This window comes from Hippopotamus amphibius, chromosome 4, assembly GCF_030028045.1.
Source record: "Hippopotamus amphibius kiboko isolate mHipAmp2 chromosome 4, mHipAmp2.hap2, whole genome shotgun sequence".
In the NCBI taxonomy this organism is placed as follows: domain Eukaryota; kingdom Metazoa; phylum Chordata; class Mammalia; order Artiodactyla; family Hippopotamidae; genus Hippopotamus; species Hippopotamus amphibius.
The window spans coordinates 43,419,758-43,446,780 of NC_080189.1; the positions used below are offsets into that span (position 1 = coordinate 43,419,758).

The 27,023-nt window shown below is 36.2% G+C and overlaps 1 protein-coding gene across 1 annotated transcript in view; it reads left to right on the forward strand.

The window, feature by feature from the left end:
- Positions 1-13,213: 13,213 nt before the first annotated feature.
- DPY19L2 (dpy-19 like 2) overlaps positions 13,214-27,023 on the forward strand; it is a 94,298-nt gene continuing 80,488 nt past the window's right edge. The window contains exons 1-4 of the mRNA XM_057732367.1: positions 13,214-13,737; positions 17,288-17,312; positions 18,733-18,820; positions 22,713-22,850. Coding sequence (XP_057588350.1) covers positions 13,359-13,737; positions 17,288-17,312; positions 18,733-18,820; positions 22,713-22,850 — 630 coding nt within the window. The 5' untranslated portion in view covers positions 13,214-13,358. The remainder of the gene's footprint in view (positions 13,738-17,287; positions 17,313-18,732; positions 18,821-22,712; positions 22,851-27,023) is intronic.

Consider the following 27,023-nt stretch of genomic DNA (forward strand, 5'->3'; position numbering starts at 1 on the left):
AGGTCTACTGCCATTTCTAGTAGGTGGGCACAGATATTGAGAAGCTTCCTGATGATGATGTATCATCTAGTAAACACCATGTATAGCAGTCACGTTGACTTGTGGGATATTCCAAAACCTCCTCTCTCCACTTTATCCACATCTCTATCATCGCACTTCTCTTGCCACAATGCCCCACCCCAGTGGGGAAAAAAAAGGAAACCCTTTAAAAGCCCAAGAATAAGTATTCTTAGAAGCAAAGCACCTTCATCCCATACTGCCTATGAATTTTTCACAGAGATATAAGGATATTTATCTCAATTCTGAATTTCACATTAGCTTTTCAGGCTGTCCTGCTTAAATTTAAGCTGAATTATATTGAGAAAAGTGAACTTCAAATAAAGTAAATGGAGTGACTTTACCACTCCATCAAAAACACAGTCAAATTTAAGCCACTCAGTAACTAAAGTTCAAAAAGTCAGTTATGTAATGCGCAGGATCAAATATGGGAAGAAAAACAATATTTTACTCAATCTTCCATTGACTAAATAAGGAAAACTTTTCATTATTAAGTGTGTTTGGAATTAATAATTACTACAAACAAAACAATATTATACTCTAAATCTAGACTGGACAAAAATAAAGCACTGGACAGAAAAGATTTTCAGCTGGCTCCTTTAGAGAGCTGGGCTTGGGTGGAGGATAGATTTTATAAATTTTTATATTACTTCAGAATGTAAGGATTTTATGTAAACAAGCAAAGGTAAGGTTAAAAACTCTTAAAATTTTAGAAAATCATAAAATTCTTTCTTCACTACTATTCCATGCCAGTTATAAAATATTCCAATACTTAGCTTTTCTTCAGCATGCTTAAATATGCAAAGGTTCACTTATAAATATCTGATAGACAAATAATCCATAAGTATTTTCTGGCCCTTATTTCTTTGTCTCTCCCTTAGATAATTCCAATCCCTCCCCTGATAATAAGAAAATGAAAACATATTGGTGAAATAGTATATCTGGACGAGAAATACAAATTGTATTTTACTTCTGGTACATTAAAATACTGTATTTAGTTGCTGTTTTTCTTAGTTTCAGAAACCTCAAAGAAGGTCTTTTATTTCCTAAAGGATAAAATTGAATCTAGCCTCTTTAGTAGCCTCTATCACAGTTCTATCGTTTGCTGTGTTCATTTGCTTAATGAATTGCGTGCGAACAGTCACTGTAATGAAGTGTGTGTGTTGGGGGTGGGGGAAGGGCATGGGAAATGTTTTATGAAAAAAAGAAGTTATAAGCCTAATACTATGAAGTAACATCTAATGAAGTTCTTTTTAAGTGCAATATATTTATTTCTGCTAGAAATGTATTATCAACATTATGTAATATTTGAAGCATTACATGTTATTTGTAAACAGCTTAAAATTATATATTACCCAAAATTGTACAGAAGTACAAATGTGTGGATATTAATTTCTTTCCTTAAATATGGTGTGTTTTGATATATATGCACAGATTTACACCTTTCATTATCTCACACACTTTGCTTTGTGACTTTTGGTACCCACTTCCTCACCTGAAAAAAAAAGAGGACTGGGTAACATCAGGGATCACAACTGGCCACTCCCAGGCCAGACACAACCCACTGGAGTACTACATAGGGTTTTGGTTTTATCTTTAATTGCATTTGAAAGTCTTTAGAGAAGACATTGCTCTTAAATTGCCACCAGTTCCCATTTTCCTACCCCAGTCCCTTTCATTCACTCTACCTGATGAACCCTTAGAATTGCCGATCTTTGCACCTCTCTGCACTAAATGATACTGAAGACTCCATAAAGCCTAAAGAGCTCCTACCTCTCATTCCAGTCATGAGCTCTTGGTTGTGCTGTAATGATATTACACAAAGCAGACTGTCACAAAATAAGATTAGCCAAATTCAAAGTCTTAATACTTCTTCCATATAACAGTCTTTCAAAATGCTTGACGTTATCAAACCTTCTGCTTTCAGAAGTCTGCTCTATTACTCTTAATACTCTGTGCATGCCAAACACCAACCTTTTAAAAAATCTTCTATTTGGAATAACTCCAAGCTTATAGAAAAGTTGCAAGAATAGTACAAAGAGACTCTACACACTCTACCCAGATTCAGCAATTGTTCACTTTTTGCCCCATTTATCATTTGCATTCATACTGAGTAGTCAATGTACATACACATATACACACTGTTTTTCTGAACTTTTGACAGTAAGCTTCACATATCATGCCGCATTATCCCTAAGTGATTCAAACTATAATTCCTAAATTCACTAAATACCTACAGTAGAATTTGCAAGTTCAGGAAATTTAACATCGGTACAATACTGTGATCTACCATCCGTACTCCAATTTTGTCAAACGACACCAGTGATGTCCTTTGTAGCATATTTTTTCCTTCAGTAAGAAGGATCAGATCCAGTTCAGAATCACTTATTGCATTTAGCTCTCATGTTTCTTTAGTCTCCTTTAAACTGTTACCTATAGTTCCTCAGCCTTTCTTTCATGGCAAAAGAATTTCTGTTTTTCAATGGCTTATAATTTATTACTATCTTTAGTTATCTTGGCGCTCAAATCATCCCAGATTTGGTCACTTGGGAGTCCTTTAAGTTGGCTCCTGTGTCCTCTTGACATGTCCTAATTTACTTTTTTTTTTTTTTAAGTACTTCTTCAATTTCTGGCATAATACATTGTTCCAGGCTCATCTTGTACCTTTCCTGCCTCAACTGGGGAATCAACACTTTCTACCAGGAGCCCAGATTCCTTTTAGTTGGGAAACTGTATTAGCAACCAATATCTGGGTGCCAGATGTGCTCATTGTGGTATATTTCTAGGTCTTTTCAGCTGCAGAGTTAGGAATATATGTATTTATGTAAGCGCACACATTCAAATATACGTATGTGTGCGACTGTGTGTATAAAATGTATTAGAAATCATGAGTTTATGCTGATGTCTTCAATTCCAATGCACTCCCATAGGGCCTTTTTTTCCCATGCATTCCATATCTGTATTTGCCTTCTTCCACAATGAGAATCCTGGCTCCGAACAACATCAACATATTTATTTAGTCAGTTCTACTACACACCCCAAATAATTTCATATTGCTTCTTTCATACAACTATGATAAACCTTCTAAAAAGAGTTCAAGATTTGTTTGCTGTTGTTTACCCCCCTACTCAACTAAGGGTATATAGTCAAATGGCATGTTTAGCAGTTACTTAGTTTTTTTTTCTCCTATATGGTTATGTTATTCATTTGCAATACTACTGGGTTCATTTGTTCAGTTTGCTTACAGTTTTAAGGTTTTTTTTCCCCTCATTGTTACTGATTTTTAATATTAACACACTTCCAACAACAACAACAACAACAACAACAAAAACTCATAGAAATAATAAGCAATTATAACAAGGTCATAGGATACAAGGCTAATAAAAATAAGTCAAATGCTTTCTAAAATACCAGCAATGAACAATTGGAATTTGAAATTAAAAATACACCATTTAAATTAGCACCAAAAAAAGAGAAAAAATACTTAGGTATAAATGTAATAAAATACGTACAAAATCTATATGAAGGAAACTACAAAACTCTGGTGAAAGATGTCAAAGAAGATCTAAATAAATGGAAAAGTGTTCCATATTTGCAGATAGACTCAATAGTGACAACCAATCTGACTTATAGATTCACCACAATCCCAATCAAAATCCAAGCAAGTTTTGTGGCTATCAACACACTGATCCTAAAGTTTACATGCAAAAGACCCAGAACAGCCAAAATATTGAAGAACAAAGTTGGATGACTGACGGTACTCGGCTTCAAAACTTACTTTAAAACTACGTCAATAAAGACAGTATGGTATTGGTGAAAGAATGGACAAGTAGATCTACAAAACACAATAGAGAGCCCAGATAATAAACCTATATGAATACAGTCAACTGATCTCTAACAAAGGAGCAAAGACAATTCAGTGGAGAAACCACAACTTTTAAAAAAAATTTTTCTGGAACAACTGAATATCTACATGCAAAATAATGGATCTACATACAGACCTTGCACCTTTCACAAAAATTAACCCCAAATGGATCATAGACCTAAATGTAAAATGCAAAGCTATAAAACTCCTAGAAGAAAAACTAAACAAACTCCTAGAAGATAAATGGAGAAAATGTAGATAACATTGGCTTTTTAGATACAACATCAAAAGCATGATCCATTAAAGAAAAAGTTAATGTGATAGACTATTAAAATTAAAAAACATCTGTTCTATGAAAGACACTATTAGAATGAAAGGATTGGCCACAACTAGGAAAATATATTTGCAAAATATGTATCTGATAATGGGCTTGTACTCAAATAAAAGACCTGTTAAAACTCATCAATCAGAAAACAACCCAAATTTTTAATAGACAAAAGATCTATCTGAACAGATAATATACCAAAAAAAATATATAAAGGTGGCAAATAAAAATGAAAAGATGCTTAACATCACATGTCACTTGAGAAATCCAAATGAAAACAACAACGAGATACAATTACACACCTGTTAGCATGCCTACAATCCAAAGTACCAACAATACCAAATGCTGACAAGGACAGAGAGCAATAGAAACTTTCATTTATTGCTGGTGAGAATGCAAAATGGTACTGCCTCTCTGTACAACATTCTGGAAAAGGCAAAACTATGGAGACAGTAAAAAGATCAGTGGTTTCCAGGGGTTTGGGAAGAGGGAGGGAGGGATGAATAGATGAAACACATATGCTTTTTAGAGTGATGAAACAATTCTGTATGATATTATAATGGTGGATACATGACATGATGCATTTGTCAAAACCCAAAGAACCAAACAGCTCAAAGAGAGAACCATAATGCAAACTATAGTTATATTAGTTAATAATAATGTATCACTATTAGTTCATCAATTGTAAGAAACATACCACACTAATGCAAAATGTTAATAATAGGAGAAACTGCAACAGTGGAGGGAAAGGGATATATGGGAACTCTGTACCTTCTGCTCAGTTTTTCTGTAATCTTAAAACTATTCTAAGAAATAACGTCTATTAATTTAAAAAAGCCAAGGAGATACCACTTCACACCCACTATGATGGCTATAATCAAAATGATGGGCAGTAACAAGTGTTGGCAAGGATGTAAAGAAATTGGACCCCTTGTACATTGGTGGTGAGAATATAAAATGATGTGGCCGCTTTGGAAAACAGTCTGGCCGTTTATTAAAATGTTAAACATAGAGCTACCATATGACCCAGGAATTCCACTCCTAGGTATAGAGAAATGAAATAAGAGAAATGAAAACATACATCTATGTAAAAACTTGCACATGAATATTCACAGCAGCATTATTCATAATAGCCATAAAAATGGAAACAACCCAAATATCTATCAACTGGTAAACAGATAAAATTTGGTGTATCTATATAATTAAATATTATTTAGCTATGAAAAGAAATGAAGTACTGATAAATACAACATGGATGAACCTGGAAAATATTATGCTAAGTGAATGAAGCCAGACACAAAAGACCACATAGTGTATGATTCCATTTATATGAAATGTCCAGCAGAGGGATATTCAGAGAGACAGAAAGCAGATTGCTAGGGAATGGAAGGAAGGAGGAATGGGAATGACTGCTAATGAGTATGGGGTTTCCTTCTGGGGTACTGAAGATGTGGAATTAGTGGTGACAGTTCCACAACATTGTGAATATACTAAAGCCACCGAATTCTACACTTTAAAACTATATATTTTATGGTATATGAATTATATCTCATTAAAGCTGTTACTTTAAAACATAAAAAAAGCTATCCAGGAAATATTTTATTTCCATTTTTTCAGGGCCTAACTTGTCAACTTTGAGGACTTCCAGGGGACTTAAATCTTGTGTACTTGTGAGTTAGGAGTAAGCAGTCTAGAATCTTCTGCCTGCCTCAAAATTCTTTTTTTAATCTGTAAAAAGAAGATAATACTGCCTATTAGATAGCATTGTATAGTTTTAGACTCTCAATTTAAATTGGTTTATTTTTATCTCTTTTTTCTTTTCAACGAAGAATTTTAGCTGGTTCTTTGGATTCCCTGGAAAAGAAACAGATGATATAAATAATTCCTTCTGCATCTTGAGCCTTGCTATGGTAATAATCGCTACCTTTTGTAAAACATTTACTATATATTTATCTACTTTATATACATTATCTTACTTAATAATCTTTGCAACAACTCTATGAGGTAGAAGCAATTATTCCCATTTTAGGTATGAGACAATTGAGGCTTAGGGAAATAAAATGCTCAGAGACCAACAGTAAGTGAGATAGCCAGGATTCAAATCCTGTCTGTACTCATAACTAAGAAACTGTGCTAACCCCTAAAACAAAAATTTCTAGATTTTAATAAAAAATTTTAAGGTCTACATTGCCTTTACTGAATCCAGGTACACAACCTTAAATAAGAAACATAAAAGCATAACTCAACAATTTTTCTCCTAATGAATTTTACATTGATCATTACTGCTAAGTGTGTCTCAAGAAGAGTTTCAGATTGTAGCAAAAACAAGAAGGAATTTTAAACTTCCACATTTACCTTTTAAGGATGGGTCAATATTTATGTGAAAGCAGGATTCTGCTGCCCAAAGCAAGAGCCTGGTGCGCTTCATATAAACACTGATTACTTATTTAGGGACACTCCCCCTTCCCTTTACGCTCTAGGTGCCATTTAGGCTGCTAATTAGAGAATAGGACAACGAAGCCTATAGTACTTAAGAGACTGGAGAGCAAATGAATCAGGGAAAAATCAGAACAGAGATCAAGGATGAGGTGGAGGCCAGGTTGGGGCTGGGCTGAATAGGTAGAGACAGGATTAATCTGAGTGGGAAGTGAGAGGTGTAGCAACTGAAGGACAGGATGGCGGATAAATTGTGGGGTAGATGGCAGAGAGTAAGACCATCAAGGTAGAGTCAGAACACATAACTGGAGATAGATGAGAGGAGAGAAGCACTGTTAAGAAGGGAGTTTGGTACAGGGAACTGTATGACTCAACAGGTATATTTTTCCAGCTACCTAAACATATGTTCAAAGACTAACGGAATCAAATAAGTTTAAAAGGCTTTTAATAAGTCCATGTAGTCCAAACTATTTATTCCACAGTTGAAAAAATCAGAGCTAGAGAAGTAAATTGCTTAAAACATACTGGCTCATACTCTACTGTGATATTTCTTGACCACCATGTCATGATCAAAGTTAAATCTTAAGTCAATCTAAAATACTATGTGATATAAAACACAGCACACAGATTGCTTGTTTCATTTCTGTTTCTGCTATATTTTGCATTTAACCTGCCCATACCAATACTACAGTTCATCCTTTAATACAGTCTAAGACTTTTGCTTATTTATACTTAATGTAGTAATTTTTATATTAGTTACTTTGGTGGTATATTTTTAAAAATCTCAGTATGTTGGAGTTTGTCCATGGAACTATCACCACTAGGTTCATGGAAAATTTGATTTTGGGGGTATGGTATATGTATACATGTATGTGGTATATACTGTGTATATACTGATTATTAAGTCATTTAAAAATGATTACTGAGTACCCTTCTGCTCAAATCAGTGTGCATATATCATGCAACTAGGTAGGTAATCCATTAATTAATGGATTACCTTCCTTCCTCTGAATGACATATGCCTATATAAGGCTGTTCAAGGTCAAGGGGATCTCATATCATCTGATATAGGCCTGGGGAACTAAAGTGAATATGGGTGTTTGAGAGAGCTACAGTTTTAAAAGGAGAATAGGACCCTCATGGACATAAAAAGTAGACTAGAAATTCCAACTTATTGAAGATACCTTTTATCCTGTGGATGAAAAGGCAGTTTTATGCAAAGTGTCACATACAGATGCATTTACATTCAAGCTGCATGCTTCACTGCAACTTGGTGACTTTCCATTTTCTCCTATGAAAAAGCACCTGCACCCAATGAGAATTTAAACAGGCTCTATAAAGTAATTCAGTAGCAGCAAATGCACTACTTAAAAATGAATCAATCCAAGATATGTAATGGTTTTAGACTGAAGCAGGTGTTTTATAAAATATACATGTGCAAACATATTTCTTTTAGTGGAAGCAACATGCTGAAGAAGAATGTGAAAGGATCTTTTAACACATAAAACAGACCAATTATAAAATAAACAGCCACCAAGAAGCCTATATCCGTGGTTATTCTATTTTTGAGACAAGAATAGAGATACTTGAATAAACAAATTTTTTCATCTTTGTGAATTTATAGGAAGTCTTGCAAAAGTATAAAGAAATGAATCCCATTCAGTTCATCTTTTTAAAACTTCTTAACTGAAATGAATAAAATTACTAAATCAAAATGCTCAGAAAAAATCTTGGATATGTTGTTCAATTATAGTTAGCATATAATCATGAGATTCTAAGAATTCTGCTACCATCTTTGGGACTTACTAATGATGACAGAATAGAGATAAACACTTTGATGCCAATTCCAACTCTTTGTACCATAAAAGAGAAAAAAAGGACTTTAATGTATAAGAAACTGTGAAACAGCACAAATAAAACCTCATTTTGTATGCAGATTATCAGTTAAAGTGAAATTAGTATTTTAAATTATTAACTTACAAGTGGAAAATTTAGTTTTCAAAATGCTATTCACTGAATTACCTCTATCTTTCCTGATGCATACAACCAAGCTAGATATAGATGTAACTCAGCTATTCACTTAAATTTGTATCCATGTATTTGTGCAAAGTTAAAACATTTAAATTTGATTAAAAAGTATCTGAATCAATGAAAGCAAAGTCATTATTATTTGGAAAACCGAACACTGGCCATGATGAATATCTTAATTATCTTGATATATGAAATATGCAATGTAATTATTTTTATGCTGGATTACATTTGGAATTTCCCTACATTTCATATTTAGTTAACTGATGTATTACAAGAACAGTGATATTTTTCTTTTTAAAAATATTACTCAGCCATAAAACGAAATGAAATTGAGTTATCTGTAGTGAGGTGGATGGACCTAGAGTCTGTCATACAGAGTGAAGTAACAAGAAAAAAAAAAACAAATATCATATGCTAACGCATATATATGGAGCCTAAAAAAAAATGGTACTGATGAACCCTGTGACAGGGCAAGAATAAAGATGCAGATGCAGAGAACGACTTAAGGACATGGGGCATGGAGGCAGGGAGAGGGAAGCTGGGACGAAGTGAGAGAGTAGCATTGACATATATACACCACCAAATGTAAAATAGATAGCTAGTGGGAAGCTGCTGCATAACACAGGGAGATCAACTGGATGACTGCTGATGACTTAGAGGGGTGAGATAGGGAGGGTGGGACTGAGTGGCAGGAGGGAGGGGATATGGGGATATACGTATAAATACAGCTGATTCACTTTGTTGTACAGCAGAAACTGGCACAACAGTGTAAAGCAATTATACTCCAATAAAGAGCTTAAAAAAAATGAACTTAACATCTGTAAATGTTTAAAATTCTGATTTACAAATCATTACTGCCATCTGCTGGTGATACAGTTTCATTGCATTTTGGGGTAAAAATTTTAAATTGTTCCACTAACAAAGTTTAGATACAGATGACTGGAAAATCTCTATGTCAGAGAAAAAATTTGCTAAATCATGAGGTATCGTCATTTCAAAGAGGAAAAAATAATTAGAGAATACATTGCATTATATCAAATTATAATGCACTATTTTAATTGTCAGTTCACCATAGAATAAGTACCAGGTGTACTGATTTAAGTCATTGTCACTCATAAGCATGAAGCTAAAATATGACTTAACTTCAAAATAACTAGCTCAAAATAAGTGAACACTGTTAGAGAAGTTATCAAAGATGAAAACATGCCATGATTCTATTAAACTGAATAAAACTGAGTGCCATGTGTTCCCTCACATACACAATCTATCCCTCTCCTTATTCAGAGAATGCAAAATTATTTAGGCAACTGTGTCTCCGTTTTCGGAGTTAAGTAGTGAACCTAGAACTCATATTACTGTTTAATAATAGAACATGCAACTTAATGACAAAAATCCATGTGAGCAAAATATTAATTGGAAGTAATACTCATCAGTATATTCCGAATATAGTTACTCTAGAGCAAGATATAGTAATAGTTTTACTTCATTTTATTTTTTGGCCAAGCTGTGAGGCATGTGGGATCTTAGTTTCCCAACCAGGAATCTAACCTGTGTCCCTGCAGTGGGAGCACAGAGTCTTAACCATTGGACCGCCAGGGAAGTCCCCGAGATATAGCAATAATTTAAAAATTAAGCATATACTCTTTAAGATGCTTTACTATGTTTTAGGTGCTTCAGCATTTTTCATATCAGGAGATAAGTACTAGAACGGCTAAGTTACTAAAGGTCACACACTGGTAATCTTCCATATGTGAGTCATCTATGTAAAAGATTTAGAATGGAGCATGGAACATAATTAATTCTATGTGTTTATATATATCTGAATCATATCTATCCTGCTTATTTTACCTTTAACATTATATCATAAGTATTTTCCTACATTGCTAAATATTCATTCAAAACGACTTTAGTCAATTTAGTAATGCTTCACCGATAACAGTGTTCTGTAATTTATTGTTTGACATGGAGGATATTCTAATTTTCACTTATATAAATAATAGTACAATGACCAGATTTGTACTTTCAAGGGCTAGACCAAGGGTAAGAATATGCTTTTTTCTGTTATGATATGGAGTGATCCAAAAGACACCTGGAAACTCCAAGAAACAAATTCACAAAAAAGGAAACATAAGAAATAGGCAAAATAGATTGAAGAGGAGACCAAAATCAGAAAGTTCAGAGTTGTATAAGAAAATGTCACTGAAAATGACATCTGGCCAACATTCCAGCAGCAGCCACTCCTTACTTCCCACAAAAATACCCACTCCTCATGAAAAACAAAGACATAAAACTTACAAAATCACTTGAATAATCTATCAACAAGGACCCTCAGATAACCTTTTAAAATATTCAACAAGATATAACTTAAAATAAACACATCTATTAAAATCGCAGAGTTGCAGGATAAACAGATTAATTAGGAAAACTGATTTTTAGAAAAGGCACAACGTGGCCTTATCAATTTCAGGTAAAAGCAGGGTGTACAATTTAGTTGACTTGAAATGTCTACTGGAAAATACAAACTTCCCAAATTGATACCAGAAGTAGCAGACAATGTAAATATACCAATAATAATGAAGGAAACTGAAAGATTAAAGAAAAATAAAAAGGCTCCAGAACCAGATGTTCTAATACATACAAAAAGGTGCAAATCTGTCCATTTTATGAGTCTAACATAATTCTAGAATTCCCTTTTATTGAAAGGAAACAAAATTATTGCACTCCAAAGACAATGTTAAAATACTCATATAAAAATAAGCTATTTTTTTGAATTTGCATATTTATCTAATAATATATTTTTATCAACCACCCATAAGTACCTTGTATTTTACACTCAGGACTGGAAGCTTTATTAGCTGTTAAAACTTGCGTAAATCACTACACACCCGCGGTTTCCTAATTCGTGTGAATTAAATGTGAAAACTTTTTTTTTTCCCCAAACCCCCTCGCCGCGCAGCGGACCTGGGATTGAGCCAGGCCTTCCGCAGTGAAAACGCGGGGTCCTAACCGCTTTTCCCTAAATGCGAAAATATTTTAAGCACCAAACATAGTGCCAGAAATGCAGAAACGCTCCTTGAAGAAAACCTTACAAACCAACAAATTAATAACAGCACTTACTGAATTTAAATAAGTGACGAAATGAATACTACTGTCAGTAACTGCCGTGGACCTTCAGAGTAAGGAAATTAATGTGGGCTGGAGAAATGGGCTGGGGCTTGGAAGGTGTCAGAATTGAGACGGGCAGGCAGAAATGGATGAAGAAGCTACAGGAGGGCTTTTCTGTATAAGAAAACGGATAGTTCATGGACTCACACTGCGGACCTCACGTGTAATGACTGGAAAGGAAAATGTGTACCCGGAAACGTGAGACATTAAAGGTGAAAAGGCAGACTGGGGCAGATTGTTGAAGGTACCCGTGAGCAAGCCAAGGAGTTTACATTTTATCTGCGGGCTAACGGGAGCTATGAGCATCTCTGAGCGGTGTAGCATCCGGAGAATTAACCTGGCCACAGGGAGCCTAGATTAGATGGCGGGGGGGGGGGGGGGGGGGGGGCGGCTTAGGGAGTTTGATCCATCGTCAAACACATGGGACGGGTAGCGGTGTGGGCTCCAGCGGCACGGCCCGTAGCAGAGAACATGAAAAATACCAATACCCCTGTCCATCTTTGCCAGCGCTGTGGCATCACGGATGGCTGTGCAGTGACTGTGGGCCTCCCCTCTCACGTGGTCCTGGGCGCGTACTGGTTCAGAAAGGTGAGGATGCTGAGCACAGCTCCGCGCTCAACTGCTGAGGAATTCCGGGCGACCTTGTTTGGGACACAATTTTACTTCCGAACGGATTCATAAGCTCAGTTCTCAAAGGGGACATCACCGAATTCGCGTCAACCTGACGCTCTGGGGTCAGACTCACCGGACCGACGCCGGCTCTGCCGCCTGCTGCCTGCCGCGTCGGGCCACTGCCTCGGCGTAGGAGACGGGCTCCGAGCGCCCAGTGCAAAGTGTTCCAAAGAGGCGAGGGGACACGCTCCTAAGAAGCGCCGGGCGCATCACAGGCGCTCACTCCTTCCCTCGCTCTCCTTCTACGGTTTTTCTTTCAGTTAAGATCTTTCCCTTTAATAACTTCGAGACAGACAACCTTTTGGTGAAAATAACAAAGCTAAACCTAAACTCAAAGAAAGTAATTAAATCGAAGAAAGGTCCTCAGACTTTGCGCCAGCGGTGTAAGACAGCAAGCGCCGAGCTGAGCGGCGCACGTGGGAGGATGCGCGTGGGGCGGCGCTCAGGGCCTGAGCACCTGGGGCGGCGCGCGTGGGCGGCGCACGTGGGAGGATGCGCGTGGGGCGGTGCACAGGGCCTGAGCACGTGGGGCGGCACACGTGGGAGGATGCGCGTGGGGCGGTGCTCAGGACCTGCGCACGTGGGGCGGCGCGCGTGGGCGGCGCACAAGCTGCGCGGGGCAGCCTGGGCGTCACGCCGCCCCGCCTCCAGGTTTCGCGTCGCCTTGACAACCGGGCGGGCGGCAACGGCGATGGGGACTAGTCGTTGAGGCTGCCAGCCGAGCCAGGCCCCTTCGGACCTCGCCCGACTCGGCCGGGCTCGCGCTTGAGACGGTACCAGCTCCATCCGAACAGGGACTATGAGAAAATGGTCGGGCAAACGAGGAACAAGCTCAGAGAAGCGGCTTCAGAGCCGTCGCACTCTCCCCGCTCCACGCAGTCTAGGCGGCGGCGCCGCGCCACCGGAGCCGTGGAGCCGGAGTTGGAGGAGGAGCCGAAGGAAGAGGTGAAAAAGCCGGAGCTGCCTCTGCCCGCAGGCGGGGGGACCCTGCCAGGGGGCGCCCGGGGGTACTCGCCGCGGAGGACCCGAAACCCGAACGCGCAAAATTGTATGCAAATGGAGGTGGTCGCGAGGACCATTCTTCTCGGCCGATTTCAATTTCTCAGCTGTTTCCTGGAGCAAGTCCGCGACAAGGTGCATCTATTGCGTAGGCGTCACTTCACGGGCAGAATGACCCTCGGCATAGGTGAGCAGAGCCGACCGAGGAAAGCCCTCGGCGGGAGCCCGGATGGCTCCGGCCCGACGGCTCCGGGCCCAGCACTCCCGCGAGGCTAGGCTCGCATCCGAGGGACCCGGGTTTTGGTGATGTTGGTGAATCTTGAAGATCAGCTTAACCAGCAAGTCTAACAGCAATAAGGGCGAGGTCCAGTCTCTGGAAAATCGCTGACAAGAATTCCCAGCCCCCTTAGTTCTTATTTTAAAACATTTTCAAGTGTTTTCAGGAACAGTGACCACTTGATCTGTCACCAACAAAATGTCATCTTAAGGCAGTCATGTATCACAAGTTGTGAAAATGACAAGGTAGCCTTTTTTTGGGGGGGGGGGGGAATCATATATTTTTCTGCACCTGAATAAAGCAAAGTAAATTTTTGGTTCTTTTGATGAGTTGAAAATCTTTAATAGCGGAAATAGGGTCATATTAGACTATATTTCCCCATGTTGGTATCCATTTACTTTCATCTTGCTGAGGAGCTTTGATGCCTAAATTTTCTTCTTCAAGCACTTGAAAGATTTTTCTTTATTTGTAGTCTTCATGTTCTATAGCTGAAGACACAACTTGAATGTTGCTGTTTCTTTAAAATCAATTTTGAGCCTAGTTCTTGGTCAGACTGGCTGCTGGTATATATTGAAACATAAGTGTGTCATAATGTAATTTATGGTGATTTCTGTTATAAGTTGACTGCTGATGTTAAAGTAGAATGAATCTCCACATTTGGGGTGTGTTGAAAATACTTGAGACATAATAGATGGGGGTTCATATTTAGATTTTGTCAGATGTCTAATTATGGGAACAGATACATTCCACATCTAGAATCAACATGGTCTTGAACAAGGAGGTGTTTTGCCCAAACACAAGCTCTGGTACACCCATGACTGGCACGTTGAAGGCACTCAGTGAAGTAATGACTGAGTATATTAAGTGCTATGAGAGTTCAAAAGAGTGAACTAATACTGGAGGATGGGAAGTGGGAAATGAGATCAGATAAGACTTTTAGAAAAACGTGGGATTTGAGTTGTGACAAAAAGGCTAATATTTGGATATGTGAAACAGAGAACAAGTATTAGAGGCTTATAGAACAGCACAACAATCAGAGTCATGGAGGTAAGAACATTTGAAAGCAGAGTAAGGGTACAAAAAGAAGAAGTAGGAAGTTCAAAAGGTTGGTTGAGACCAGCCATGGAGTCTAATTCAAGTCTAGGTTTAAGGCGTTTGAACTTCATTCTGTAGGGAGGCACTGATTGATTCTTTTCTTTAGGGAAATAAGTTTTTAATGAGGTGAAATGCACATAACGTAAAATTAACCATTTTTAAAGTGAACAATTTTGTGACGTTTAGTACATTCACAGTGTTGGCATTGAATGATTTTTAAAGAGTGACATGATCAGATGCTTCAAAGAGATTAATTTGACAGCATTGTGTAAAATGCACTGGAGAAAAGAAGAAGAAAAGAAAGCAGAAAAAATAATTGAATGCTAGACTCCAGGCCGTAGTGGCCTTAAGAGGGTAGCAACAGTAGGAATGGAGAAGAGAGGACAGAGGTGAAAGTTGCTGGAAACATATTGAGAGGAACTGGGTAGGTGGTGAGGTAGAAGAGGAAACGAGTGTGATGAGAGTAAGAGAGAACATTTGTTCAAGCTTGAGGATTATAGATTGAGCAATTATCCATGTAGAATTGAGTTGAAACATTAAGACTGAGTGAGATTTACAAGAGAGAAAAGAGGGCAAAGAAAAGCTGGGAAAATCCCTTATACTTTTAAGAAGTAAGAGGAAAAGGAAAAGCTAGATAGATAAGCATATAAAAACAAAATGGTCAAAAAATAGAAGAACTGGGAGAGCTGGTATGATGGAAGATGACAGAGGAAGAAATCTAAGAATCTAGTCATAAGCTACAAAGAGATTGAAAAGCATGAGAAGCGGAAGAAGCTGTTGATGTTGGTAACTAAACGGTCATTGGTAATTTTAAAGAGTTATAGGAATTTAGAAGAAAGAAGTTGGCTTAGAATCTTGTCAGATAATGGCAGGGGCAGAGGAGAGAATATTTCATAGTTGGAAGGGCTGGTAGATGCAGAGAAGTGTTTTAAGGCCTAGAAAAATTAAAAGCTGAAGGGAAAGACCAAGGGGATAGGGTGAGATTGAGGTTCCAAGAGGGAATACTTGATGGTGCAGTCTTGGAGTAATTGGGAAGGGTGGAAATAAAGGCAGAAATTCGAGAAGCAAACTGTAGAAAAGAGAAGAGATGCTTCCTCTTTTGAGATGGTAGAGAATAGAGAAGCAAAGATTACTATGTAGAGAAATGTTGAAGTGTCTATAAGAGACATTAGGAGTGCTTGCATTAAATGATCTTTGTTTCAGTAAAGTGTAAAGTTGGGTCCCTTTCAGAGATGAAAGACAGGATACAGGGGCCCGGAGACAGACTTTTTATCACAACTTTGAAAGGAGCTGTGACAAGCAGTTCTTTGCATTTACGGTATTGGAGTATTTACACCTTACCATTTTATCAGGTGTGGAATGTGGGGTAAGGGGATAGAATGAGAGAGACACAAATATTTTGAGGATTTTTGCAAAGCTAGATGGATTTAGTAGAATATTGAATCTTTTCTTTAAATATTTTTAAAAATAAATTATTTTTTATTGGCTTTGTTGAGTCTTAGCCGCTGCACACAGACTTTCTCTAGTTGCAGCCAGCGGGGGCTACTCCTCATTGTGGTGCCGTGGCCTCTCTCATTGCAGGGCACAGGCTCCAGGTGCATGGGCTTCAGCAGTTGTGGCACATGGGCTCAATAGTTGTGGTTCATGGGCTCTAGAGCGCAGGCTCAGTAGTTGTGGCACACGGGCTTAGATGCTCCTCGGCATATGGTATCCTCCTGGGGCAGGGATCGAACCTCTGTCCCCTGCATTGGCAGGCAGATTCCTAACCACTGTGCCACCTAGGAAGTCCCTAAATATCATTTTTAAGAGTAGTTGGAGAGTAAGAAAAAGGATACAAATGTAGTTGAATAAAACATTCTCTGTGTATCTTCGAGCTAATGAAACCTTATCAAAGGGGCATCTGTTTCTGGTTGAGAGGGAAGATATAGGTTTAATATTAAAGTGGTTCAGAGTGTACTATGTATTATATAGAAAGTTAACATATGTAGTGAGTATATACTTTTTCTATAAAGAACCAGGTAGTAAATATTTTAAACTTCACAGGCCACGTATGGTCTCTGTTACCTATTCTTCCTACTTATTTTTACAACCCTTAAAAAATGTAACAACCGTTTTTAGTTTGCATACAGTACAAAAACAGACCATGGGCCATAGTTTGCTATTCATGGCATAAAACTGGTAAATCTGAGAAATATTGAAGAGTGGTAGGAATGAGCTCAGGATGGTAACAGTATAGAAAAAGAGCTAGAGAAGCATGATTGGGAACTTTCAACATTACAATGTTTGTTTTAAAAATTATTAAATGGTTGTTTTAAAGGTATAATAAAGCAGCTTTTAATGACTTTTTCTTCTTTTCATTTTCCAGCTGTCTTTGTGGCAGTTTTGCACTGGTAAGATTACTTTCAGTTTGAAATAAGAACATTTGTATTAAAAATTGCCATTGCTGTTTGTATATAATAAAACAATAACTGCTTGCTATGTGTATAAAACATCTGTATGTGCACCAGTTTACATATATACATATATATTTTTAAAAAATTTCCTATTTGAAGCAACATCTATATATGGATGCATTAGGGAATAGTAACTTATGAATTAAAATATTTTTGCTTTATCAAAGGGTTCACCACTGTTTCTTAAGTATCTAGCTTTTGTAGTGTACTTTTCATGTTTATTTCATGTAAAAAACTTCCTTTTATAGTAACTGAGTGTAGTTAGTGATGTAAACTTAAAGTTTTAGTAAAACTTGTCATCAATTGGAAATCAGGTAGAAATGAAGATAAATACTCTGTAATGGTAATGCAGAATTAAATGAGCCTTTCAGTATGCATACACATACACATTATTTTACACAAATGATATATTTGTAAAAACTATGTGTAAAATAATAATATTTGTCCTCTGACATATCTTCATTTCTACCTGAGCTCAAGAATTTCTATTCTTGGGAAGAATGGGATCTGCCCCATATCCTATTGGGACAGTGCTGTTCTGACCATTATTCTGCAGGGAGATTTTGATGTTAGAACTAAGGCTGTAATGGTAAGAAACAATTCCTACAGCACTTGGTACCCTGGCATATGTCCTGTGTGTAAATGCAGGTGAGTACGTTATTCTGCAGGGAGATTTCGATGTTAGAACTAAGGCTGTAATAGTAAGAAACATTTCCTACAGCTGTTAGTACCCTGGCACATGTCCTATGTGTAGATGAAGGTGAGTGGAAGACAGAGTTGCTATATGGAATTTTGATTTTTTTTCTACTTCATTGGAAAGCATCTACTATGTAAATTATGGATAGCATAATTGCTGACTATAATTTACTTGTCACATATACTCCTATTTTCAGTACCTACAGTTGTTTTTTTTTGAGTTGCACTAATAAAGTATCTTGAAGTACATTCCTGTGTTCTTTGACACTTCATGTAGTACTATACTTAAAAATTCCTTTAACCTAAAATAATTTTATTTAAATTATATTCCAAAGCTTTTCAAAGTTACACTTGTGAAACCTAACAAACAAACAAAAATATGCCTCTGTTCTGATTTAGAGGCCTGGAGTGGGAGGAAGGGTGGTGAGATCTGCAAGAGTTTTAGATATACAATTAAGATTAGGGGCCAGGGAGTTATGGAATTTCAGCTGTGTGCTAATGCTAGATTATAAATGCCTGAAAATATACAAATTAGCAAATTACAAAATTACCTCAATGTTTATTATAAAAATTTATTTTTTTATCCTTTTTATGGTTTTCTTACTTTGTTTATAATAGTTTTTTTTAGTACTGTTTTTAAAACATGTGGTTTTTCTTCTAGGATACATTTAATAACGCTTTTTGAAAATGATCGTCATTTTTCTCACCTCTCATCCTTGGAACGGGAGATGACTTTTCGCACTGAAATGGTTAGGTACTTTCTTGTAATGGTTGCATTTGTAGTTTAAGGATAGTAAGACTATGAGATGGAAATTTATTAGGAACTGAAATGAATTTTTGGTGAATTGCACTGCTTCTCAAGCTGTAGCCTACAGGTTGATTTTATTTTTGCTGTTTTAAAAAATTTTGATTGGAATATAGTTGATTTGCAATGTTGTATTAATTTCAGGTACACAGCAAACTGATTCAGTTATACATATACATATATTCATTCTTTTTGAAATACTTTACCCATATAGGTTATTACAGAATATTGAGTAGAGTTCCCGGTGCTATACAGTAGGTCCTTGTTGGTTATCTATTTTAAATATAGTAATATGTGGATGTTATCCCAGGCTCCTAATTTATCCCCCCCCCCCCACCATGTTTCCCATTTGCTAACCATAGGTTTGTTTTTGAAATCTGGCCTGAGAGTTTATTTAAATAAAAAAGTGTTTTAGTCTTCACACCATAAGCAAAAAATAAACTCAAAATGGATTGAAGACCCAAATGTAAGACCTGAAACCATAAAACTCCTAGAAGAGAATATAGGCAGAACACTCTTTGACATAAATTGTAGCAATGTTTTTTTTTTGGATCTGTCTCCTAAGACAAAAGAAATAGAAGTAAAACTAAATAAATGGAGCTTAGTTAAACCTAAAAGCTTTTGCAAAGCAAAGGAAACCATCCACAAAACTAAAAGACAACCTACTGAATGGGAGAAAATATTTGCAAATGCTGTGACTGATAAGGGGTTAATACCCAAAATATGTAAACAGCTCATACAACTCAATATAAAGAAAAAGTTTAAAAAATTGACAGAAGACCATAATAGACATTTTCCAAAGAAGACATGCAGATGGCTAACAGGCACATGAAAAGATGCTCAGCATCGCTAATTATTACAGTAGTGCAAATCAAAACCCAATGAGATATCACCTCACGCCTGTTAGAATGGCTACCTTTGAAAAGTCTACAAATAAATGTTGGTGAAGTGGTGGAGAAAAGGGAACCCTTGTACACTGTTGGTGGGAATGTAAATTCGTGCAGCCGTTATGGAAAACATATGGAGATTCCTCAAAAAACTAAAAATAGAACTACCATATGATCCAGCAATTCCATTCATGGGCGTATATCCAAAAAGCTGATTTGAAAAGATACATGTACGCCAATGTTCGTTGCAGCATTATTTACAAGAGCTGAGATATAGAAGCAACCCAAGTGTCCATCAGCAGATGAATAGATAAAGAAGATGTGATATATACATATATATACAATAGGATATTAACCATAAAAAAGAATGAAATTCTGCCATTTGCAAGAACATGGATGGTCCTAGAGAATATTATGCTTAGTGAAATAACTCAGAGAAAGACAAATACTCTATTTTATCACATGTATGGAAACTAAAAAATAAAATGTATATAACAAAAAAGAAGTGTTTCAGGATTATTTTTCTTTTACCTCATTCTACTCCTTTCCTAAGGCAGGCTTCTGTTTTTTTTAAATACATTTATTTATTCATTTTTTATTTATTTACTTATTGGCTGTGTTGGGTCTTCCTTGCTGCACATGGGCTTTCTCTAGTTGTGGCGAGCAGGGGCTCCTCTTTGTTGCAGTGCGAGGGTTTCTCATTGCAGTGGCTTCTCTTGTTACAGAGCACGGGCTCTAGGCATGCAGGCTCCAGTAGTTGCAGCACGTGGGCTCAGTAGTTGTGGTGCACGGGCTTAGTTGCTCCATGGTGTGGGATCTTCTGGGACCAGAGTTCGAACCCGTGTCCCCTGCATTGGTAGGCAGATTCTTAACCACTGCACCACCAGGGAAGTCCCAGACTTCTTTTTAAGATAATAAAGATCAATTGTAATAGCCGAGGAAGAAGGAAAACAAAGACAAGGTTTGAGAAGTGATATACGGCTATGAAAATTATCAGAAATTGCTTTCTCTTGGGGTGGAGTTGGGAGACCCCATGTTTTAGCTGGCTCTTTAAATTTTTTTTTTTTTAGCTGTCTTGATTTCAAGATAATCTCTTTTAAGAGACAACTTTTGATATAACTTCTTTAATAATTTTTCGGTTCTTTTGACACCTAATCTATGAAATGGAGATGATGGCTATCTACTATATGTATTTCACATAATTATTGTAGGGGTTAAATGGGATAAAGAATGCCAGAATTGCAGAAATTTACCATTAAGAGAGAAACTGGTTCTCCTGACTCTTTAGCCACTGCTTTTGTTTGCTATTGTGGATAAATTAAAATTTTAATTTAAAAAACATTAGCAAAATTTACCATTTCAACTGTTTTAAAGTATACAGTTCTATGACATTAAATACACTTACATTGTTGTGCAACCATCACCACCATCCACCTCCAGAACTTTTTTATCCCAAACAGACTGTACCTGTTAAACACTTAACTCCTCACTCCCACTCCTCACCTAGCTTCTTGGTGACCTCTATTCTACTTCCTGTCACTATAAATTTGCGTGCTCTAAGTATCTCAGCCATTGCTTTTTAAGGCTCACCGGATAGCCACTTTTGAAGAATTGGATATGTTAGCATTTGTATGGCATTTGAATTTTTAATATAGGTAGTATTTCCAAAGACAGGATATAAACCATTATTAAATAAAGTGTAGCTGTGGCACAGTCTGGGCTTTGATAACAGATCACTAGATTTGGATAGAAGTTCTATGCTTTGTTGTGTAATGACTAGTAAGTTAACTTGTTTGATTCTCAGTCTCATCTGTTAACTATAAATAATGCCAGCCTTACAGAGTTTTATTGAAAATGGAAGATGAAAATGAATGAAGCACGTAGCAAAGTACCTGGCACAAAAGTAATAATTGTTATTAATAAAAATTTGTTTTCTATCTAAGTACAGACACGCATATTAGATATCTTTTCATTGTAGTATTGCCTTGTTTCTCTCATAAGCAAAAAGGAAAGATCCTTATATGAACTTATTTTACTAATCAAATTTATGAGGAAATGCTCTTTTGGACATCAGCAACAACAAGTCTTTAATTTTTATAGTCACTAGTGTTGCTTAATCTATCAAAAATAATGTACCTATAGTTGTATGAAGCAGGAATGAGTGTGGGGTTGAAGATTACTTTTAATGTATTTTTTGGGAGCATGTATTACAAACTATGCCCTTTATTTTTTAGGAAAGCAGGAAATTGATGAGAAATAATATGAAACAATATGCTTTTGTTAGTCTTTGAATTTTAACTAAATAGCACGTTTACCAGCCTAATAAAATCATTTCACATGCTGGAATAATTCACTAAAATAATCCCTTTTTCAGGACACAGCATTTGTGTCATGAACAATAGTTCACATTTAGTTAGCTTTCACTTTGTGCAGAGCCAATAGGCGGAACTAGAAAGTGAAGGCACAAAGTGAAAGCACAAAGTTCCAACTAATGCTCTTGTCATAATTATTTGTTATTTCTAAAGAGTCAGAGAAAAACAAGTAATTTTCTCTGTGCAAAGTTATACACGTACAAGGACATGAAGTCATCTCTGTGCCAGAATCATCAGGTCTCAACCTCTAGGCATCTCATAATGTGGGGGTAAAATCAGGCTTGGTAAAATTAAAAATACATTGCTTACGTATTTTAAGGTGTGGGTAGAAAAGCTCCTTAAAATGTTTAACCATCCCTTTCTTTGACTCTTTTTCAAACCTACAGAAAATATGAAAGAATAATATAGTGATAACCTGAAAATGTATGCTTTTCTGCATCCAAGAATGCAGTAGCGAGGAGAAATTAGGAAGTCATTATCGATCTTTTTTTTTTTCAGAATAAATTGTTCTAAAAAAAGTTATAAAAATAAATATTTTCAAATTTTACTTATATTGACAATTTATACTTTTTTAAAGGGACTTTATTATTCCTACTTCAAGACCATTATTGAAGCACCTTCATTTTTGCAAGGACTGTGGATGATTATGAATGACAGGTTCACTGAATATCCCCTTGTAATTAATACAGTGAAACGCTTCCATCTTTATCCAGAGGTAAGCAATATTTGGGGACAAATTGTTTGTACAGGGATTCTTTTTTATCAGATAAAAATAGTAAGCACAGTGATGTTATAGGAAGGAGGGGATTTTGAAGTTTATAAATTGTATGTGTCCTTATAGTTTAGCAGCATATCGAAAGTTCCTCTCCTAATCCAGAAATTATGCTCACATGACCTTAAAGAATAGAACCTCGGTAGGGAAGTAATGACCAGCGTAATAGACAAGCCAAATGGGAAGGAGTCAAGAAGGATTCTGGATGGGGATGGTCTGTTGGCTTTATTTTTTTTTTTAACCTCAATCTTTTATTTTCTAATTCCAGCAAAAATATATCCTGCTAAATTCCTCTTCTTTTCCCCAAACAATTCTCAGTGAAAAGCAGTACATGGCTACTGCACTATTTACAAAGACCATATGTTATAAAACAGCAGAGAAAAGGTTATGGGAAGATATTATTGAAGCATTCTTTAATCAGTGTTCATCAAATTTCCTATTCTTTGTTTTTATATAGTGCAATAAAAGAATGATTTGATAAAAGTAATGGCAGGGCAAAAGCAAAATCTAAAATCATGTACAAATGTAAATACAGTAGCTTTTTAAAAATTTTTATTGGAGTGTTGTTGCTTTACAGTGTTGTGTTAGCTTCTACTGTACAGCAATTGAATCAGCTATGCGTGTACATATATCCCCTCTTTTCTGGATTTCCTTCCCTTTTAGCTCACCACATAGCATTGAGTAGAGTTCCCTGTACATTCTCATTAGTTATCTATTTTATACATAGTATCAATAGTGTATATGTGTCAGTCCTTATCTCCCAATTCATCCTACCCCTGCTCTTGCCCCCTTGGTATCCATACATTTGTTCTCTACCTCTGTGTCTCTATTTCTGCTTTGTAAATAAGATCGTCTATACCAATTTTTTCAGATTCCACATGTATGCATTAATATACGCTATTTGTTTTTATCTTTCTGACTTACTTCACTCTGTATGACAGTTTCTAGGTCCATCCCCGTCTCTACAAATGACCCAAGTTTCGTTCCCTTTTATTGCTAATATTCCATGTATATATGTACCACATCTTCTTTATCCATTCCTCTGTTGATGGACATTTAGGTTGCTTCCATGTCCTGGCTATTGTAAATAGTGCTGAAGTGAACATTGGGGTGCGTGTGTCTTTTTGAATTATGGTTTTCTTGGGGTATATGCTCAGTAGTGGGATTGCTGGGTCACATGGTAGTTCTAGTTTTAGTTTTTTAAGGAACCTTTATACTGTTCTCCATAGTGGCTGTATCAATTTACATTCCCACCAAGAGTGCAAGAGGGTTCCCTTTTTTCCACACCCTCTCCAGCACTTATTGTTTGTAGAATTTTTGACGATGGCCATTCTGACTGGTGTAAGGTGGTATCTCGTAGTTTTGATTTGCATTTCTCCAATAATTAGTAATTTGAGCATTTTTTCGTGTGTTTGTTGGCCATCTTTCTGTCTTTTTTGGAGAAACGTCTTTAGGTCTTTTGCCCATTTTTTGATTGGGTTGTTTGTTTTTTTGATATTGAGCTGCATAAGCTGTTTGTATATTTTGGAGATTAATCCTTTGCCAGTTGCCTCTGTTGGCTTTCGAGGCTGTGTAAATGGGCACACTGATCACATGAAGGGACAGTGACAGTCATGAGTAGAACAGTGACCTTGGAGTTACACTAATAAGGCAAGATTTATTTAGTTATATAGCCAGAAATCTATGAATACTTTCCAATACTAAAAAAGCATGAATTTTATGATAGTCTTCAAATTCTAGAAATTGGAAAAAGAAGAAAAAAAATAGTAAATTCAGTTTATGAAGTCTGAAGATAAATGCTGACTTGACGGCATGGTAAGAACTACTTTTGAATTATCTCAGAATACACCAGATTAAATTTTTTTTTGCTTCTTTCTTCATATTTTATAGCTTTTAAAAATTATTATTCTTTTAATTTTAAAATGTTTAAAATTACAGAAACTAGAAAATAATGTGCAAATATGTGTGGTCAACCACCTACAATAAATAAATGCTACTCTTTTATCATTTTTGCTTCTGATACTTTAAAATAATTAAAGCATTATAAATACAGCTCAAGTCATCTTTGTTCTGCTTCCCAGTTTAGTTTGTTCCTTTCCCATTCTCAAAAATGTCATTATCATGAATTTGATGTGTATATCCATCCAGTTCTTTTTTCAAGAATTGTTTTATATATTTTTGTAATTTCACATAAGTGCTTTCATTCTGAACATATCACTCTACAACTTTTTCCTCAATATTTTATTTTGGAATTTTTGAAAGTGTGTGTACATACTTATTTTTCTTTAATTTTAACCATTTTATGAATTCCAAAATTATTTGTGTATTTCCCTATTATGGATATTAAGTCATTTCCAGTTTTTAAATTATAAATGTAAACCATGTAATCCAGCAGTTGTACTCCAGGACATTTCTCCCAGAGAAATTAAAACTTATTTTCACACAAAAACTTATACATATTTATAGTAGCTTTTTTTTTTAAGATTTATTTATTTGTTTATTTTTGACTGTGTTGGGTCTTCATTGCTCCGTGTGGGCTTTCTCTAGTTGTGGCAGGCAGGGGCTACTCTTTGTTGCAGTGCGCAGGCAACTCATTATGGTGGCTTCTCTTGTGGAGCACGGGCTCTAGGTGCGTGGGCTTCAGTAGTTGCAGCACGTGGGCTCAGTAGTTGTGGCACATGAGCTTAGTTGCTCTGCGGCATATGGGGTCTTCCCGGACCAGGGATCGAACCCGTGTCCCTTGCATTGGCAGGTGGATTCTTAATCACTGCACCACCAGAGAAGTCCCTTTAGTAGCTTTATACATTGTAGCACAAAACTGCAAACAACACAGATTTCCTTTGATGTGTGAATGGTTAAAGAAACTGTGGTACATTCATACTAGGAATACAACCAGCAATAAAAAAAGGACCAAACCATAAGAAACTGCCAAACTATTTTCCAGAGTGGCTATGCAACTTTACATTTCGACCAGGAATATACAAGTGATTTACCTTCTCCACAGGGTTTCTAGCATTTGGTGTTGTCACTACTTTTTATTTTAACCATTCTGATTTATCAGAAGGTAGTGATTTATCATTGTGGTTTTAATGTGCATTTCCCTAATGACTAATGATGTTGAACACCCCTAATTTTGTGTTTATTAGCTATCCATATACCCTCTTAAGTGAAATGTCTTCATGTCTTTTGCTAATTTTCTAATTGGGTTTTTTTTTTTTAAATGTTGAATCTTAGGATGTTTTTCACATATTCTAGGTACTACTTCTTTGCCAGGTATGTGGTTTGCAAATATTTTCTCTCAGTCTATAGCTTGTCTTTTCATCCTTTTAAGTAGAATAATTTGCATGTGAAAATTTTAAAATTTTAATGAAGTCCATTTTAGCAATTTTTCTTTTTACGGATTTGATTTTGGTGTCTAAGAATTCTTTGCCTAGCCCTAAATGCTAAATATTTTCTGTGTTTTTTTCTAAAAGTAATTAGAATTCTATGCTCTACATTTAAATCTGTGATCCATTTCATTTTGAGTTAATGTCTGTATGTGATGTGAGACGAGACTTGGGTAAAGGTGTTGTTGTTGTTGTTTTGTTTTTTACCTGTAAATGTCCAATAGTTTCCACACCATTCGTTGAAAGGTCCATCTTTCCTTCATTTAATTGCTTTTGCACATATGTATAAAATATAAAGTTAGCTGTAAGTTTTTTTGCACATGATCTTTATAAAATTGAGGAAGTTCCTCTCTTATTCCTAGTTTTTTCTGTAAGTTCTTATCAGAATGGGTATTGAATTTTTTCAAATGCTTTTTCTGCACCAATTGATATGATCATGGAATTTATCTTCTTTGTTCTGTTAATATGATGGATTACATTATATTTTAATTACATCATTTTTTAATATTGAAATAGTCTTGCATCCCTGGAATAAACCCATTTGGTCATGGCATATAATTATTTTTGTATATTGGTGAAATCTATTTGCTAATAGTTTGTTAGAGCTTGTTATATCTGTCTTTATAAGGGATATTAGTCTGGTTTAGTTTTTTGATACTTTGTTGGTTTCAGTATCAAAGTAAGACTAGCTTCAGGTAATGAATGAGGAAGTATTCTCTCTTCTCTTTTT